At 46.1% G+C, this 16,156-nt stretch overlaps 1 protein-coding gene across 8 annotated transcripts in view; it reads right to left on the reverse strand.

The window, feature by feature from the left end:
• Positions 1-16,156, reverse strand: part of DIS3L2 (DIS3 like 3'-5' exoribonuclease 2) — a 374,176-nt gene that overhangs the window by 132,147 nt on the left and 225,873 nt on the right. For all 8 annotated transcript variants that reach the window (XR_010944177.1, XR_010944176.1, XM_067740219.1 and 5 more), the window contains exon 10: positions 14,748-14,827. Coding sequence is in view for 6 of the 8 variants with exons in the window: in XM_067740219.1 (XP_067596320.1) it covers positions 14,748-14,827 (80 nt within the window). In the remaining 2 variants the exon portion in view is untranslated. The remainder of the gene's footprint in view (positions 1-14,747; positions 14,828-16,156) is intronic.

The following is a 16,156-nucleotide window of genomic DNA, read 5'->3' on the forward strand; positions in this document are numbered from 1 at the left end:
CCCCATGGTGCTTAAAGTAAGACTCTGGATTGTAAAGCCTATTTCCCCACCCAATGACCTAAGTGACAAGAGCCTAGGATTCAGTCTTTCTATCCCTGGTCAATAGGTAGTTTGTGTGGGCATGGGGTATAAGGTGGGGTCCCACCTGAGTTAAGGATTGCAAAGAGTCCTTTGCAATAAAATACCCTGTGCAAGGTTAGAAGTGGTGCAGAGCACAAAGTGATGTAATGCTTTAAGTCACCTCAGGGGCCAGTGCTATGTATGTGGCGGGAGAGGAGCAGACTAGGTCTCCTACTAGATGTATAACCAAATGATCTCTGGCTTCTGTTAGTGTGCAGCAATTATACTGCCACTGTAGTGCACTGGCAAGACAATTCTCGTGCTGGGGCTTGCAGGGTGAGACATAGGCATATGCTTCTCTAAAGGAAATGAACCTTCCTAATGTTACTCTTTCTGGGAAGGGGCAAGTCCTCAGATGGGAAGTGCGAAGTGAAAGAAGGAGGCCAAGGTGTCTTTCCAGAAGCTCTTAGCTCTAGAATTCTGAAGGGCAGACGTTGAGGTGCGGGCGCCCGGGTGATGCTCAGTGTGGGGACAGGTCAGAACCTAGGTGGGCCTGGATCTGGGAGCAGTGGAAAGCAGGACACTTCTTGATGCTTTGTTACTCTCCGTTGCTCTTCCTTTTGCTACCCTCTAAGGTTTAAGTAAAGTCCTGTTCAAAAGTCTAGTCTCAGTTGTGCTTGAGGTACTAAGCAAAGGATTATGGGCACCATACTTGGACCAAAGTGATGACAAGTTCTCTCGGCACCCAGGTCAGTGGGCAGAGGGAGTCATGGTTAGTAAGGAGGAAGGGGATGTCCAAATGGAGACTATCCATGTGGTCCAGCTGTCCTCCCCACCCGGGAATCATTCCTCTACTGCTAATCTCTGGTAATCTGAGTTTCTTTTATTAGACAAGGTAGTTTCCTTTTTGATGGTATCTTTGTAATAAAGGCTTTCAACCATTCTTGGCTCTCTGGTGAATAGCCTGTAGGTCAACATGGATCATATTTCAGAGTTAGGTACTCCTGGGTAGTATGAGGAAAGAAGCAGGGGTAGAAACCCAAAGTCCTATGTAAGGGGGTATTTCGTGTGCAAGGCAATGACAGAGGTAAACTCAGCCATGAGGAAATAGGTAACTCACTCAACCTTCAAGCATTAAGGAAACATGACATCAAGTATATTCTGATTTAGGCCATTCATCTAGCCACTAATCTGGGAGAGGGTAACAGAAGGTATTTAAGATTTCTAAACATACTGAATTTTTCTTAAGTTAAAAATGTCTGTGCACTTATTCTCATTTAACTGTATTGTGACCCAAGAACATGACCTGTATGATACCAATGACTTTTTGAAATATGCTTAATGCTTTAATACAAAGTCAATTTTTGTATATGTTTTCTCTTGAGAAACACTTGAGAACACTGTGTAATCTTCATTTCTGGGTATTATACTTAGTTATTGGTTATTAGAGCTAGCTTGCTAACCGTGCTGTTCAAATTTTCTGTAGTTTTACTGAATTTCTGGTCTGTTTGAACTATCATTTCCTGGGAAAGGCATATTAAATTAACCCACTATGATGATGAATTTATCAATCTCTCCTCATATTTTTGTCAACTGTTGTTTTAATATATATTTTGAAGCTATAGCACTTGGTAATATGTGTAGACACTACCTTTTCTGATGAATTGATCCTTCTAATTATCATTTAGAGACTCTCTATACATTTAGTAATGTTTTCTATCTTAAAAGCTATTTGTCAGACATTATAAAAAATATACTAGCTTTCTTTTGCTTAGTACATTACTGGTATAGCTTTTCCCACCTTTTTACATTTAATCTTTGCGTCTTCATGTTTTAAGTGTGTGGTTATAAACAGCATATAGCTAGATTTCTCCAGTCTAACAGTCTTTGTTTTTTAACTGCAGAGTTAAATTTGATGTGCTTATTAATTATTTTTTGGTACTTTAATATGTGCTTTTTATATGTCCTGTGCTCTCTACCACTTTGGAAGTTATTTACTGTATTTCTATTATTATTTAAAAGATATTTGAAACACTTATGGAACATGAACACTGTAACATATATGATATAAAATACAAAATAACACAGAAACTGAATATTAAAAAGTGTATCTTTATATATTCCCAATTCGGTTATAACAGAATTAACATGCCAAATGTTTTTCAAACATTGATGATTTTTTGAAAAAGACCTTAATTTGACAATAGCACTCTAATACTATAAAAATGAAAATGAGATCTAAGAGCAATGTTTGATATTTTGTTTCCACTTTTTAAGATTTACATTTTGGCAGGGCCAAAAGTGGAAACAGGAATTTTTGTTATTCAAGTAAATGAATTATGTGTTTTACTATGACATGCATGAAAGGCATTACAGAGTTTGGTTATTTGTCTTGTGCGTTTCTTTGGTGAGTAGAGGGAGCTTCTACTGCTACAGTTATAATAGATAATGCTCATAATTTGATTCAGTACTTGTACCCACAATTATGTTCTTGTAGCAAGTCATCTTCTCCCTTCCCCTTATCTCTGAACATTTTGTGAAGCTAATCTTTATAGGCTCAATTTTTTAAACTTTCTCCCTTTTTATTATAAGCACTCAAAGCTAGAAAATTTCCTCTAAGTATTGCTTTAGCTGCACCCTTGCATGTTTCATAACTTTTCTGTATGTTTACTTTTACTAGAACTTTTATCTTTGGCAAATCTTTAAGGCTTTGGTTAAGAGTTAATTCTTCTGGAAAGGATATGCTTATGATTCTGACTGGTTTCTAGAAACACTGTCCATTTGGTGCCACTTTAAACTAGATACTTGGCTTGGAATTTTATGGGCCATGCAGGTAGTATTAATTCAGGTCCTGAGCAAACTTTCTGGGTCACTAGACATTAGAAGATACCATTAGCTGCTTTGGCACATACCTCTTTCTTTGGTTATCTGCTCTTGTTTCATTCCTGGCTTCCAAGGGCTGGCAAGACCTTTCTTGCCAGCTCAGCCATACATTTCTAAAAGATGAATCATTTTAAAGAGTTTTATTGAAGAAGAGTTCTTCAGGCTATCCATTCTATGATATTACTGGAAATGTAAGCCCTATGCAAAATATAGTGTATATACACATTTGTGCATTTTTTCCTGAGGAGAGACTGTGACTCTAAAGAGATTAAAACCACTACCATACATTCTGTTTCAGCCTTATACAAACTAAAATAGCAAATTCTACCTGATGTTTTACAGATCTCCAGGCAAGAGGAAATTCTACAGATAACCATGTAAAGTTGATTTCCAGTCTTAAACTATAATTCAGAAAGATATATGCATCCCAGTGTTCACTGCAGCACTATTTTCAACAGCTAAGACACGGAAGCAACCTAAATATCCACAAACAGATGAACAGATAAAGAAGATGTAGTACATATATACAATGGAATATTATTCAGCCATGAAAAAGAAATGAAATAATGCCATTTGCAGCAACATGGATGGACCTAGAGAGAGATTATCATACTAAGTGAAGTAAGCCAGACAGAGAAAGACAAATATCATACGATATCACTTATATGTGGAACCAAAAAAAAAAAAAAAAGATACAAATGAACATATTTAAAAAACAGAAATAGACCCACAGACAAAGAAAACAAACTTATGGTTACCAAAGGGGAAAGGAGGGGGAGGGATAAATTAGGAAGTTGGGAGTAACACATACATACTACTATATATAAAATAGATAACCAACAGGGACCTGTACTCAATATTTTGTAATAACCTATAAGGTAAAATAATCTGAAAAAGAATATACATACACACACACACACACACACACACACATACACACACACACACACACACACACATGTATAACTGAATCACTGTGCTGCACACCTAAAGCTAATATGACATTATAAATCAACTATACTTCAATAAAATAAAATTAAATTTTTGAAAAAGTTGATTTCCAGTCTCAAAATGTCACCTGATTTCTACATTCTGGAATTACCTTGGCATTACCTCCCTATACCAATCTAACCTCCAAACACTTCCAACAGAGGGTAATAAAAAACAAACTTTTTCAATTTCCGATGTCTCAACATGCTATTAATTAAGATCTATCTGCTAACAAAGGAATACTTGGATTTTTGTAATACCAACTTTTCTATTTCTCTAAACTAACAGATGACCGTATTGCAATCGAAGATGTACTTGGTTGTTAAAAAGCCTTTTCTTAACTAGCAAGCCTGTTTGCCAAAATAATTAAAGGAAGAAAAGTTCTGGCTTTTACATCATAAATTGTTTTTTTTGTTGTTGTTGTTATTGTCCTTCACTACCATGTTAAGGTTTATTCAATAAGTAAATTTTATCAGAAAATTAGCACTCACTGAATTTGGAAATGGCAAGGATACAGACAGGAGGGAGACGGATAAAAACGACAATAAAAATGACAAATAAAACCAATAAACAACTTGCTGTGGAAGCCTGTAGGTATGCAGTGAGAAGAGTACTGCAGGCTATAGAAGAGACTCATGAAAGAAAATAATGGGGAAGAAGTGAGCCTCAGATATGCCAACTCACAGAGCTGCAGGACCAGATGTCACGATCATAATATATCATTCAGTTATCTTACAGTATCACTGAGACATGAGGAGATGGACTGAAAACCATGATTGTGATGAGGGAAAGGTACACCTAATTCTAAAGAAGTAGACATTGTAGGAGGGCATGTGGTGTAAGCTTATAGGTCAGCATAAAAGCCCATAAACAACCCACAAACTTAAGGGTCGAAGCACGGTGGAAATAAAAAGGGCAAGGTAAGAAACAGAAAAAGGAGTGAAACGCTAAAAGTTTGTAACAAGATGCCTGGTTAGACCGATTAGATCAAGCGATTTTCAAATGCAGGGTACCATGCATGACACTCAGGATATAGAGATGTCCAAGGACTGCCCTGCTTTTAGGAAACAAGCAAAAAGGTGAATTAAATCCACAAGCAATGATATTTACTGCTGCATTAGACACATGAAGAAAATATGCTGATAGGATAGGAACGGTTCATTCTGCCAAGAGGAAAGGAAAGCTCCGCAGAGGTTTCATCTTGCTGTTGAACGAAATTCTGACACAGAAGTAGGAAGGGAGGCCAGGCATTCTAACTGAAGGGCAAAGGGCAGGCAGAGGCTGGGAGGCAGGGTAGAGTGAACTGGATATGCAAAGCCTAGAGTGGCCAGACACCATTAGGGGCGCGTGCGGTGTGTGTGTGTGTGTGTGCGCGGTGTGTGTGTGTGTGTGTGTGTGTGTGTGTGTGTGTGTGTGTGTGTCTGCGTGTTGGTCGAAGTGGCATTGGGAGGTGGGGAAGGTGGAAGAGGGGGCTGGGGAACTAATCTTAAAGGACTTTGATAACAAAGCTCTGCTAAGAAATGTGGACCATCCTGTAGGTACGAGAAGATTTTCAAGCAGAAAAGTGACATGATCTGGTCTTCATGTGTACATAAAAGAAAACTGGGCTTCCCTGGTGGCGCAGTGGTTGAGAGTCTGTCGATGCAGGGGACACGGGTTCGTGTCCCGGTCCGGGAGGATCCCACATGCCACGGAGCGGCTGGACCCGTGAGCCATGGCCGCTGAGCCTGCGCGTCCGGAGCCTGTGCTCTGCAACGGGAGAGGCCACAACGGTGAGAGGCCCACGTACCACAAAAAAAAAAAAAAGAAAACTATCTGGGTAGCAAGGTAGAGGGTGCACAGCAGGGGAGGGGAGATTATTGACAAGGCCATGACAACAGTGCTGAGAGGAAGAGGAATCAAATGTGATTCCAGGATTCCCTTTTTTTTTTTTGCAGTACGCGGGCCTCTCACTGTTGTGGCCTCTCCCGTTGCGGAACACAGGCTCCGGACGCGCAGGCTCAGCGGCCATAGCTCACGGGCCCAGCCGCTCCGCGGCATGTGGGATCTTCCCGGACCGGGGTACGAACCTGTGTCCCCTGCATCGGCAGGCGGACTCTCAACCACTGCACCACCAGGGAAGCTCCAGGATTCCTTTTTTTTTTTTTTCGGTACGCGGGCCTCTCACTGTTGTGGCCTCTCCCGTTGCAGAGCACAGGCTCCGGACGCGCAGGCTCAGCGGCCATGGCTCACGGCCCAGCTGCTCCACAGCATGTGGGATCTTCCCGGACCGGGGCACGAACCCGTGTCCCCTGCATCAGCAGGCGGACTCTCAACCACTGCGCCACCAGGGAAGCCCCAGGATTCCCTTTTTTAAAAAAAAACTTTGGTTGACTGGGTGGTAGGTGATGACGTCTTTATAAAAGTAGGGGACGGAGAAGAAACAGGTTGAGAGGGGAAGCAAGGTCCCAGCATCCTTGTCCTGGTGCCCACCATGTTCTCCCTCTCAGCAAACCCCCAAATTTGTATCATTGCAACTTCTGCTCCCACACCTAGAAGGCTAAAGAAAATCACCCAGGCTTGGTAGTATTCCAACTCAGCACACATCAACAGTGTTTGGGAAGGCCTTGTATGATCGGTTTCTGGTCAGCTCCCCCATCCAAGCCCTTTCACTATCCCCTGCTCCCCGTACACAGCCCCTTCCCCATCTGCCCTCAGCAGGAGGGCCGCTTCCTCTCACAGCTGAAGTGGGTATTATCCAGGGTTAATACTCAGCAGCGGCCCATTCCCTACGTCTTGCTTCTCTGCCTCAAGGGAAGAGGTGTTTACCCTCCATGTCTTGGCCTCACTTTCCACTTATACTCTGAATTCACTCCCACCTTCTTCTTCAAGACCTTGCAAAATCGTCAGCTCCTCTCACTCCTATATTTTCAACTTCTCCTTCTCCAAGCTGTCCTGTCCTCCCTGCCACTCATAGGTTTCATAGCCAAGCTTCTTATGGAAAGCCACCTCCATTCCTGTTTTCCACTCCCTTCTCCACCACCTGCAGTCTGGCTTCCCCTCCTCAAAGCCACTGACACTAGTCTCTCAAGGTCATCAATGATCTCCTGGTTGCCAAACCCAAAGACTTCCCAGTTCTCTCTTACCTGACTCTCCTACAGCCTTTGTGGCTTTTCTGCATTTAGCCTGCTCTGCCTGCCCCCTCTCCCCTCTCTCTCCTTCGCCTCCAGGCTCCCTGGCCTCACCTCTCGGTTATTTTCCACATCTTCCCAGGGGCCCAGCGGAGTCCTCTTCTCAGTCTGTGACTTCTCCTGGGCCACCTCTCCCAGGCCCATGTACTGATGACTCCCAAATCTCCACTTCTAGCCCTAACGCCTTTGACTTGTCCCCTTCGTATTTCTAGCTGGATGATTCTCAGGGACTGCAAACCCAACATGTGCTTATCTCTGAATGCACCACCTTCCCCCCAAAACCAGCTCTCCTCAATATTTCCTATTGAATGCCATTATGTTCTGCCTACTGCCCAAGCCAGAAACTTAGATGAAATTCTAGATTCTTCTCCTACTGCCAATATCAAAAGTTTACAAACTTATTCACTCATTCAACAAACATTTCCACGTGTGTCAACTATGTAACACACAGTGTGCTGGGCACTGAGGGTTCAACAGTGAACAAAAGGACATCCCTTCTCTCGTAAAGCTTACCATCCAGGAGGACAGACCCACAAGAGTACCTTAAAGGGAATCGAGAAGCAGGGGGTGGTGGGGTGGGGAGAAGACTGTGGCAATAGGGTGGTCAGGAAGGGCCTCCTTGAGATGACATCTGAGTAGAACTTAGAGTAGTGAGGGATCTGGGAGAAGGGGGATCCGGACAGAGGGAAGAGAAAGTACAAAAGTGTTGAGACAGGAGCTGTCTGGCATGTCTGGAGGACAACACCACGGCCATGTTGGCTGGAGGAGGGCGGGTGAGACAGGGACTGTGGGGAACAAGGTTGGAGAGGCAGTTAGAGACCGCAGTAGGAAGATTAGAAAAAACAAACAAACAAACAAACGAGACAGCAGTACATCCCAGGAAGGACTTGGGTGTTTATCCTCAGCAGGACGAGAAGTCTTGGAGGGACTGGAGCGGGGGAATGACCTCATCAGATCGACATTTTACAAGGACTGCCTTGGCTTCGATCCGTGGGAAGAAAAGGCCGACACGAGAGAGCAGTTAAGAGGCTCCTGCAGCGGCCCGGACCCCAAGTGCTGCCCCGATTTCCTGTCCTGGCTCTTGCCTCCCTCCAGTTCTGGCTCCTCGGCCTCTGCCTTGGTTGGGGCACTTGCTGCCTCTCAGAACTCAGACCATCTTAACACCGCACTCAGTCCAGACTCCTCACTGCCGCCACACAGATCTCTCCCACCTGCAAGTTGGATCCTGACTCTCTCCTGCTTAAAGCTCTTTGCTTCCCATTACACTCAAGATAAGACTCCCACTCCGAAAGGGAGCCTGCGTGCCCCTTTCCGGCCTTACGGCACAGGCTCCTCCCACTCTGTCATGGTGCAGTCACGTTGACTTCCGGTTCCTTTTGGTGCCGAAGTCTTTGTAGCACAGGGCCAACACACACTCTGTTCCCTTATTCTTCCTCCCCACTGTGTGGCTCACCCCTGTTTATTCTTCAAGCTGAGGTTTAAATACTGCAGTCCGTCCCCCCACACCCGCTCTCCATGAAGTCTAAACTTTCTAGCAGGGCCTACAAAAGAATTCATGATCTCCTCCCTGCTTTATCTACGATTACCACCCCACTTGAACCTCACGGTCCAGATATTTCAAGTTCTGTGTGGTTCCCTCCAAAATACCATGTATCTGGCGTCCTGGGACTTTGCACACACTCTTCCCTCTGCCTGGGAACCCCCTCTCCTCTCGGCAGCCTGTGAATACCACCAGAGACTCACTGAGCGCCTGCTCTGAGCCTCACATTGCCAGGGGGTGTACGGTGGGAGAATAGATAAGAAACAAGATAGTCAATAGCACGTCAGTGGGTGATGAGTGATGAGGAAAAAAGTAAAGCAAGGATGGTGGAGAGTGGGTGGGAGGGGAAGAAATTAGAGGCAGAGTGACTAGGGAAGGCCTTACTGAGAGAGCGACCCACCTGATCTCCACTCAGCCACACGGCTCTCCAGGGAAAGAGCAATGCAGGCAAAGGGAACAGAGCGCAAAGGCTGAAAAGCACGGAAGCAAGGGGACTGGAGACTCCCATGAAGCGAGGGAGCAGAGAAGAAGAGTTAAAGAAGGCAACTAGAGAAAAGTAGTCCAAAAACTACAACTAAGAGCAAGTAGAGAGGCTTCCCTGGTGGCGCAGTGGTTGAGAGTCCGCCTGCCGATGCAGGGGACACGGGTTCGTGCCCCGGTCCGGGAAGATCCCACATGCCGCGGAGCGGCTGGGCCCGTGAGCCATGGCCGCTGAGCCTGCGCGTCCGGAGCCTGTGCTCCGCAACGGGAGAGGCCACAGCAGTGAGAGGCCCGCGTACCACCAAAAAAAAAAAAAAAAAAAAGAGGAAGTAGAGCCCCCTAAGTCCAAAGAAGAGTAGATGAAAAGCCAAACACTGCACACATGTTTGCTGAATTGAAGTCAGGGACAACCTGCGCACTGAACTTTCTGAAGCCACATAGCAGAGGGAGTAAGAAATAAATGGGAAGCAGGAAAGGAGCCGCAGCAAGCAGACTGCTCTTCAAGGTGTCCTGATGGACAAAGGAAGGTGTGAACACTCCTGAGGCTGTAGGGGGCTGAGGAAGGTCTTACAGGATGGAGACTTAAGTTTGTGAGAGGAGGAAGCCAAACCAAAGGGAAACATAAAGGGGCTGCAGTGAATGCCTGGTGGGGTAAGATCTTCCCAGAGGTGAGAACAGAGCCCAGGAAGAGGGTGTGGCCCGGCTGCTGCGATGTGCTGGAACCTTGTACTCGTAAGCTCCAGGACGCCCACCCATGCTCTCTTCCTTCCCAGTAGCAGATCCAGAGCCTTCGTCTCTGCTCTTTGCTCATTAAAATTACTACCATCCATTCTATTGCTCAGGCTCTCCAGCCTAAGCCAGGGGAGCACAGTCTTTCCAGCTCCTACTTCCTCACTGCCTCCAAAGAAGATCACTCGTGACAAGAACTCTCAGCAGGTGACACATATAACCATACGGGGAAGTCCAGAGTTTAGGAATTCTGTGAAATTCGTACAGACTTTCTCCTAGTCTCTTGTTCCTATTTCCTAAGTGAGAAGGGCTCCCAGGAACAGAGCTGCCTAGTCCATCCTCCTCAGGGAAGGGAAAGGGAAAGCCAGACAAGAGGCAAACCAGCAGGAAGTCTGGCGCCCCCTACAGCAGGGCAGGTAGTGTGCATTCCCGAGGTCCCTCAGGCTGGATGATGACCTGAGCACTTTCTCATACCTGGACAGTAGGACACATCCCTCTTTCTTTGAGTCAGATGGCTGCCCCCTGTGGGGGTGGGAAAGACGAGCAGGTGGCTGAGCACAGGGGTGCGCTCCTTGGGTGGGATTTTCGTGGTTCAGAGGTGAAGGCAGCAAGGAGGAGAGACGGGTAAGAGGGATACGACTCTGGGTATCCAGCCCAGGCAATCCATCAGGACTTCCGCTAAGTTATCGTTAAGGTGTAAATTCCAATTTCCAAAAAGCCTCAAGGATGAATGGATTTGTTTATTTATTCTTAGTTCATTCATCCATTCACTCATTTTCCCCCAGTGGTTTTCAGTATACTCACAGAGCTGTATAACTCTGAGCTAGTAATTTCAGAACATTTTCATCACCCCCCAAAGAAACGCCAAACCCATTAGCAGTCAGTCCCCACTCCCCCTTTCTCCAATCCTTCATTTCTAAGGTCTGGCTAGGATAACCCTGCCATGTTCAATGGCAGAGCACTCATTACAGAACAAAACATTAGAGAAACAAGACGCCAGAGAAGCAGGGAACATCAATTTCCTGTAGGATCTGTTGGGAGCCTGAATCAACTAAAAGCTGAATAAAGGTCCTGACTTGTCTGACTGATAATTTCCTCTCTCAGAGACTAGAGCAAAGCAATAATGCAGGTTTAATTGAACAGAACAGGTGGCTGGAAGTGGCTGGGAGAGAGTCACCGTGGCCTGGCAGCCAGGGAGGAGAAGTCTGGATACAGGCAGCCATTTACCTCAGAGCTCATAAAGGCAGAAGTAACACCGTGACATGGGAAACGGGCTCAAATTTAATATGCTACAGGACATAGAAAAATATACAGCATGCTTAACTGGGGAGCTGTAATTCAGATATACATGACAGCCATTATCTAGTATCTGAGGCGTTGTCACAGGAGAGACGAGACTTATTCTATAGGCTCCCAAGGGGCATGCATGGGACCAACGAGTGGAAAATTACAGGAAGACAGTGGTATTTCAGATCATTACAGGGAAGGATTTCCTGACAGTCACGCAATCTTAAGGCCAGATGGGCTGCCTGTAAGGTAGAGAGTTAAAGTGCAGCCTGGATATTCAGTAAGTAGATGCTGTGGAGGTAATCTGAAAACCAGAGGGTGATGTGACAACTGTGGCGCTCCCACACTTGAGCGGTGAGGTCAACTGTGAGGTGTGTTGCAAAGGCCTGTTACAGTAATCAAACACTGGAGTGTGTGATTTACTGTCTTTAGGTTCTGGGTTATCATTATAACCAGTCTTACTCACTTACATTATTAAATATCTCCTCGAGCTAAAGTGAAAGACTCCATGTTAAAGTTAGCGGGCTGGTTAATGCTCACGGGAATGTTGCCCTCAAGTGTGTTTATAGGCTGTAAGAGGTGAAAAATTACCGGGCTAGATGACTGGCAGAATCTCTTCCAAAGCTGAGATTCCTCAAGGGTAGAGGGCACCCCCTCCTCAGCCTTCCAACCTAAACAGGGCCTACTGGGGAGCAGGTGTCACTGTGTTTCTGCAGAATTCACCTGCAGACCGTAATGTCTAAATCTCGCACCTAGAGGAGATACTGGTAACAAGTCCTGGGGGTTCATCTGAACTCGACAGAAAGACAGAGTAAGGACTAAGTAATTTACTTCTGTCTGTGCGTTTTATCTTCACAGAAGGGTCATTCAGATGATTTCAATGGGACCAAAGGAAAGTTTAACCTTTATATTTTCTTTAAATAAAAATGGTTATAGATGATGTAAATATGCCCAGAAAACATTATTTGCTTTTTGAAACATTAAACTTCTTTTCCTCTAAGCAAAAACTGACATGAACTGGTAACTACCAGAGCCTGAACTCAGCCAGCCTCACCCCAATCCAAACTGGAACTGACTTTCACTTTTCCTCTCCCTGGGTAAATGGCCTTGGCGGAAACAGCTGTCACAAAGGCCAACTGTGGAAGTGCCACCGTAAAAACGCTCGACTGCCCGACTCCTCGCCGACTGCTCTGCCGGGTCCCTTTTCTGCTGCCCTGCCAAACGACCAGATGTTAATTACTCCCCTGGAATGCAAGAATAGCTAAGCAGACGGGAGGTATCTGATCACCTGGTGCGGCGGCTACCGGGCAGCCTGTGATTTCTGGCACCTCATAATTTTTTTTATTACAAAATTTTTTCCTTATGAAGCTATTATTACCACATTATAAAAATCTGGAAACTAGGGAAAAGAGAAAACCCCTTATGAGCCCGTCGTCCTAATAAACTCAGCTTGCATCTTGCTGGGCTGCCGGCCCCTCCTCATGGCTCTCTGTATACGATTAGGTGGGCCGCGTGCATTCAGCCTCCTCTGCAGAGCACCTGCAGCAGCTTATATAAACACACACCATCACACAGCTCCATGCAGACGTGCTCTCTCCGAAACCAGCTGGTCCTCCTCATTTCCCCATTTCTAACTTGTCGATTCCATCTCCTCGCCATCCAGGCTGAAACTTTTGCCCCGTCTTGGATTGCCCTCCCTCAACTCCAAATCCATTTCCACTGATTCTTTTCTGTCATTACCCCTTTTTCACAGCTGTCCTCCCCACCCCCATGAATAATAATGCCACCACCTCCAGTTTAGTTTCTTCTACTTACATCTCTAAACAATTATAATGTTTCTCTGACTCATTTCTCTGCCTCTACTTCCTCTCCTTTTCCTTCATCTTGCGCTGCTAAATGATTTCCCTCATTATGAATGCTCTCCCTGAACAGCACATTGAAAACAATTGGTTTTCGACTGTCTGACAAAGCATATTCTTCGGCTGGAAATTTATAAACATGTACAACTTGTCCCCAGTCAATCCTTCCTGCTCCACCTTTTCCCTACACGAAGCCTCTGCTGGTAACCTGGTACCCTAGACACGACACGTAGCGTGCGGGGTGAGTGGGGCAAGACACGTGCCTGTTCCCTGGTGCCCCTGCAAGGGGGATATCATGTGAGCCGGCTGAGATGGGGTAACAGGGATTAGGCCTACCCTTCCACCATTAACGACTATAGACGTGGCCAAAATAAATGAAGCAACTGTTTCCAAGCACTAGGCTACAAACAGAGCAGGGCTATGAAGCTGGAGAGAAAGGAAGTACAGGAAGCGAGGTCCAGTGGCACCTGGCTTTCTGCCGGGGGTGGGGGGGCACTTTTCAACTGGGACTCAGAGAAGTGGATGTGAGAGTGATATGCCCAAGCCTTTCCATGCAGCAAAGATTGCTCAGGATATAAGAAACCAACGTAGTATTTGCTTTTTTAAGTAGGCTGCTTGAAGTTTAGATTTAAAAAATATATAATTCCTCTGAAATTTCCATGGGAACTTTTCTCTCTTTATGCTTTATCTTCCTTTCAATTTTCTTTAGTTGAAAACACTGAGCACCATTGCCCACAGTTTCAAGGAAGACTCACTAAAAGAAGATGAAAGCATTTCTGGGCAGTGATGTTTTCTGTCTCTCAGCTTTGTATCTACTGAGCCTCACTGTCTTTTATGGAGAAGAGACAACATGCTGAGCCCATGAAGTTTTGCATTAATGGAATATGTGAACATTTCTGCAGTGTTTGCCAAGACCAGGCCACTGGGCCACCGACACTGTGCAGGAGACTGAAGCCGCAAGATTGCATACCATCATGGGCAAGCCATCAAAGGCCACGTTAGTGCCAAAGCCATATCGGAGAATAACTAAAGCCACAGGAGTCACCAGACCCCACCCTGGCGAGGGGCAGGAGGCAGCTGCAGACTCTAAGCGGCTCATCTGGAGGGGCATTAGGAAGGGCATGGCTAGGGTTTGCTCTTCTCACACCTCACACATCTCCCCCTCCCCCATGATAGTTTTCAAAGACCAGTGGCATCAAATCCCACTTTCTCCTTCCTGGCTCCATCCCAGAAGAATGTTTCAGGAGCCTCTAACAGCTGCCTTCCGCAATTCGCTGGACAGATGAAGACCTGCGCGGGGCAGAGCAAGCTTCTCCAGCTCGGGCCATGAGGGGCTTCCTCAGGGGAGGCGTTCCTGCCGCCTCTGCTGAGCACGACTTTGGACAGCACCCCTTGAATCACCCCAGTGTGTCATTCAATTCAGGTAAAAAAAACTCTGTGCTTCTCCGAGGCAGAGCTTAGGGGCCTTCTTTAACACATTATGCCCTCACTGGAGCCTCCTGCAGGGCCGGGCCTGAAATTAGTTCTGCCCTCACTGCTGTCCCTCCTGAGGCCCGAGAAGGGTCCTAGCAAGAGGACGTTTCTTATTCTCACGCTCACTGAAGTTGGGCAGGAGCACAATCTCTAGGTCACATGCTGTGTAGGCTCAGGGGCCTACGGCAAGTTCAGGGAGTACCCGGGCAGCCAGGCTGGCCACACAGGGGTGCCCGCTGCCTGCCACCTAGAGGGGGAGAGAAGATTCCATCCTACCGTCAGCGACGGGCTTGCAGGAGAGGGCGTCATCGAGGTCTTGGGCAGTTGATGGGTCGATGGTGAAGACACAGTCTTTTCTAGGGAAGATTGAAGACATAATTAGTGAGGCCACAAATAACAGAAACTTTACCCCACTGTAGTACAGCTTTAAAGAACGGTTCTTTTGCAAGTGTATAAACGGTAGACAAAGTGGGGAGTAACTTCCCTCTTGTCTCTCTAACAGGGGATCTTTAATAAAATGCAAACTGGGGGAAGATAACAAGGCTCCGTACTGTCTCTGAGTGTCTTTCTCTTTCTCTCTGCTGACTGGCCCCTACTTCTCCTTGATCCTGAGTTAGAACAGGTGTGAGCGGGTGGAAGCCAGGCGGCTTCCATGAATGGGGCTTCCCAAGAAGTTTCCTGACAAGAGGGGCAAGTCCCTTTGGCAAATTACTCTCCAACAGTCAGTTCTTTCTTTTGCCTCCCTCTTCCTCAGTGGCTGATGGGAACCTGTCCTTCAAGGATCATATGAGGATGATTTACTGCTCCTTCTATCTTGTGCCAAAGAATAAACCGTCTGGCTTGTGACACAGGGGGATGGGACTCAAGAATAGGTTCTGCAGAAAACTTTGGGCCCATACAGTTAGCCATGATGCAATTCTACTTGGAAATGGCCCTAATCACAGTTTATTTCCATGAAATAATCATATACTTCATGCAGGCTCACATAACTGAGTACACCCTATGCCTCTTTATCTCCACACAGTATCCCTAGGCATACCACATTCTTAATCTGTGAAGCCCCTGGACGTTCTCATTTTGCTTTAGAATTTCCCAAATAACATGACCCACCCAACCTACCCATTCACACCATATAAATACCTAAGATTTGGGCAGTCGGTCCTAAGTTCTCCACACCTCCTGCCCCGTTTTCCGGGGCACTGGCCTGGAAGTCAGGGTGTTTAGCAGGAACCACCCTCCCTTCCCCACACACAGGCTCTCTAGTCAGCACTCCCTGCCCCCACTGCACTCTCCTCAAGTTCTTCCTCCACTCCCTCCAGTACTATCAGCCCCACTGCTGCCATTCCCCGGTCCCCTCCCGTCTCATCCACACTCATGATGGTGGACATCCTGGCAGTCACCACAATTAGTTGGCTTTGTTCTTAAAGTCTTATTTCCTATGTTGCTCTTCTGCTCAAAACTTCCCCAAAGCCCTCACAGGCTGCCAAGCAGCTCTGGGCGCCGGGCTGCACACCTCTCGAGGCCTTCCTTTACCTGTCCCCTTACTGTTCAGTTCCCTTATTCCTGATAACCCTTTACCAGCCCTCTCTGATCCTCCACACTGATCATCTCAGCACCATAATACCTTGATTCTAAGACCGTATTAATTCTAGGACAGACTATCAATTCAATAATAGCTTTTTGGG

The sequence above is a fragment of the Pseudorca crassidens genome, chromosome 6, assembly GCF_039906515.1.
Source record: "Pseudorca crassidens isolate mPseCra1 chromosome 6, mPseCra1.hap1, whole genome shotgun sequence".
Classification (NCBI taxonomy): domain Eukaryota; kingdom Metazoa; phylum Chordata; class Mammalia; order Artiodactyla; family Delphinidae; genus Pseudorca; species Pseudorca crassidens.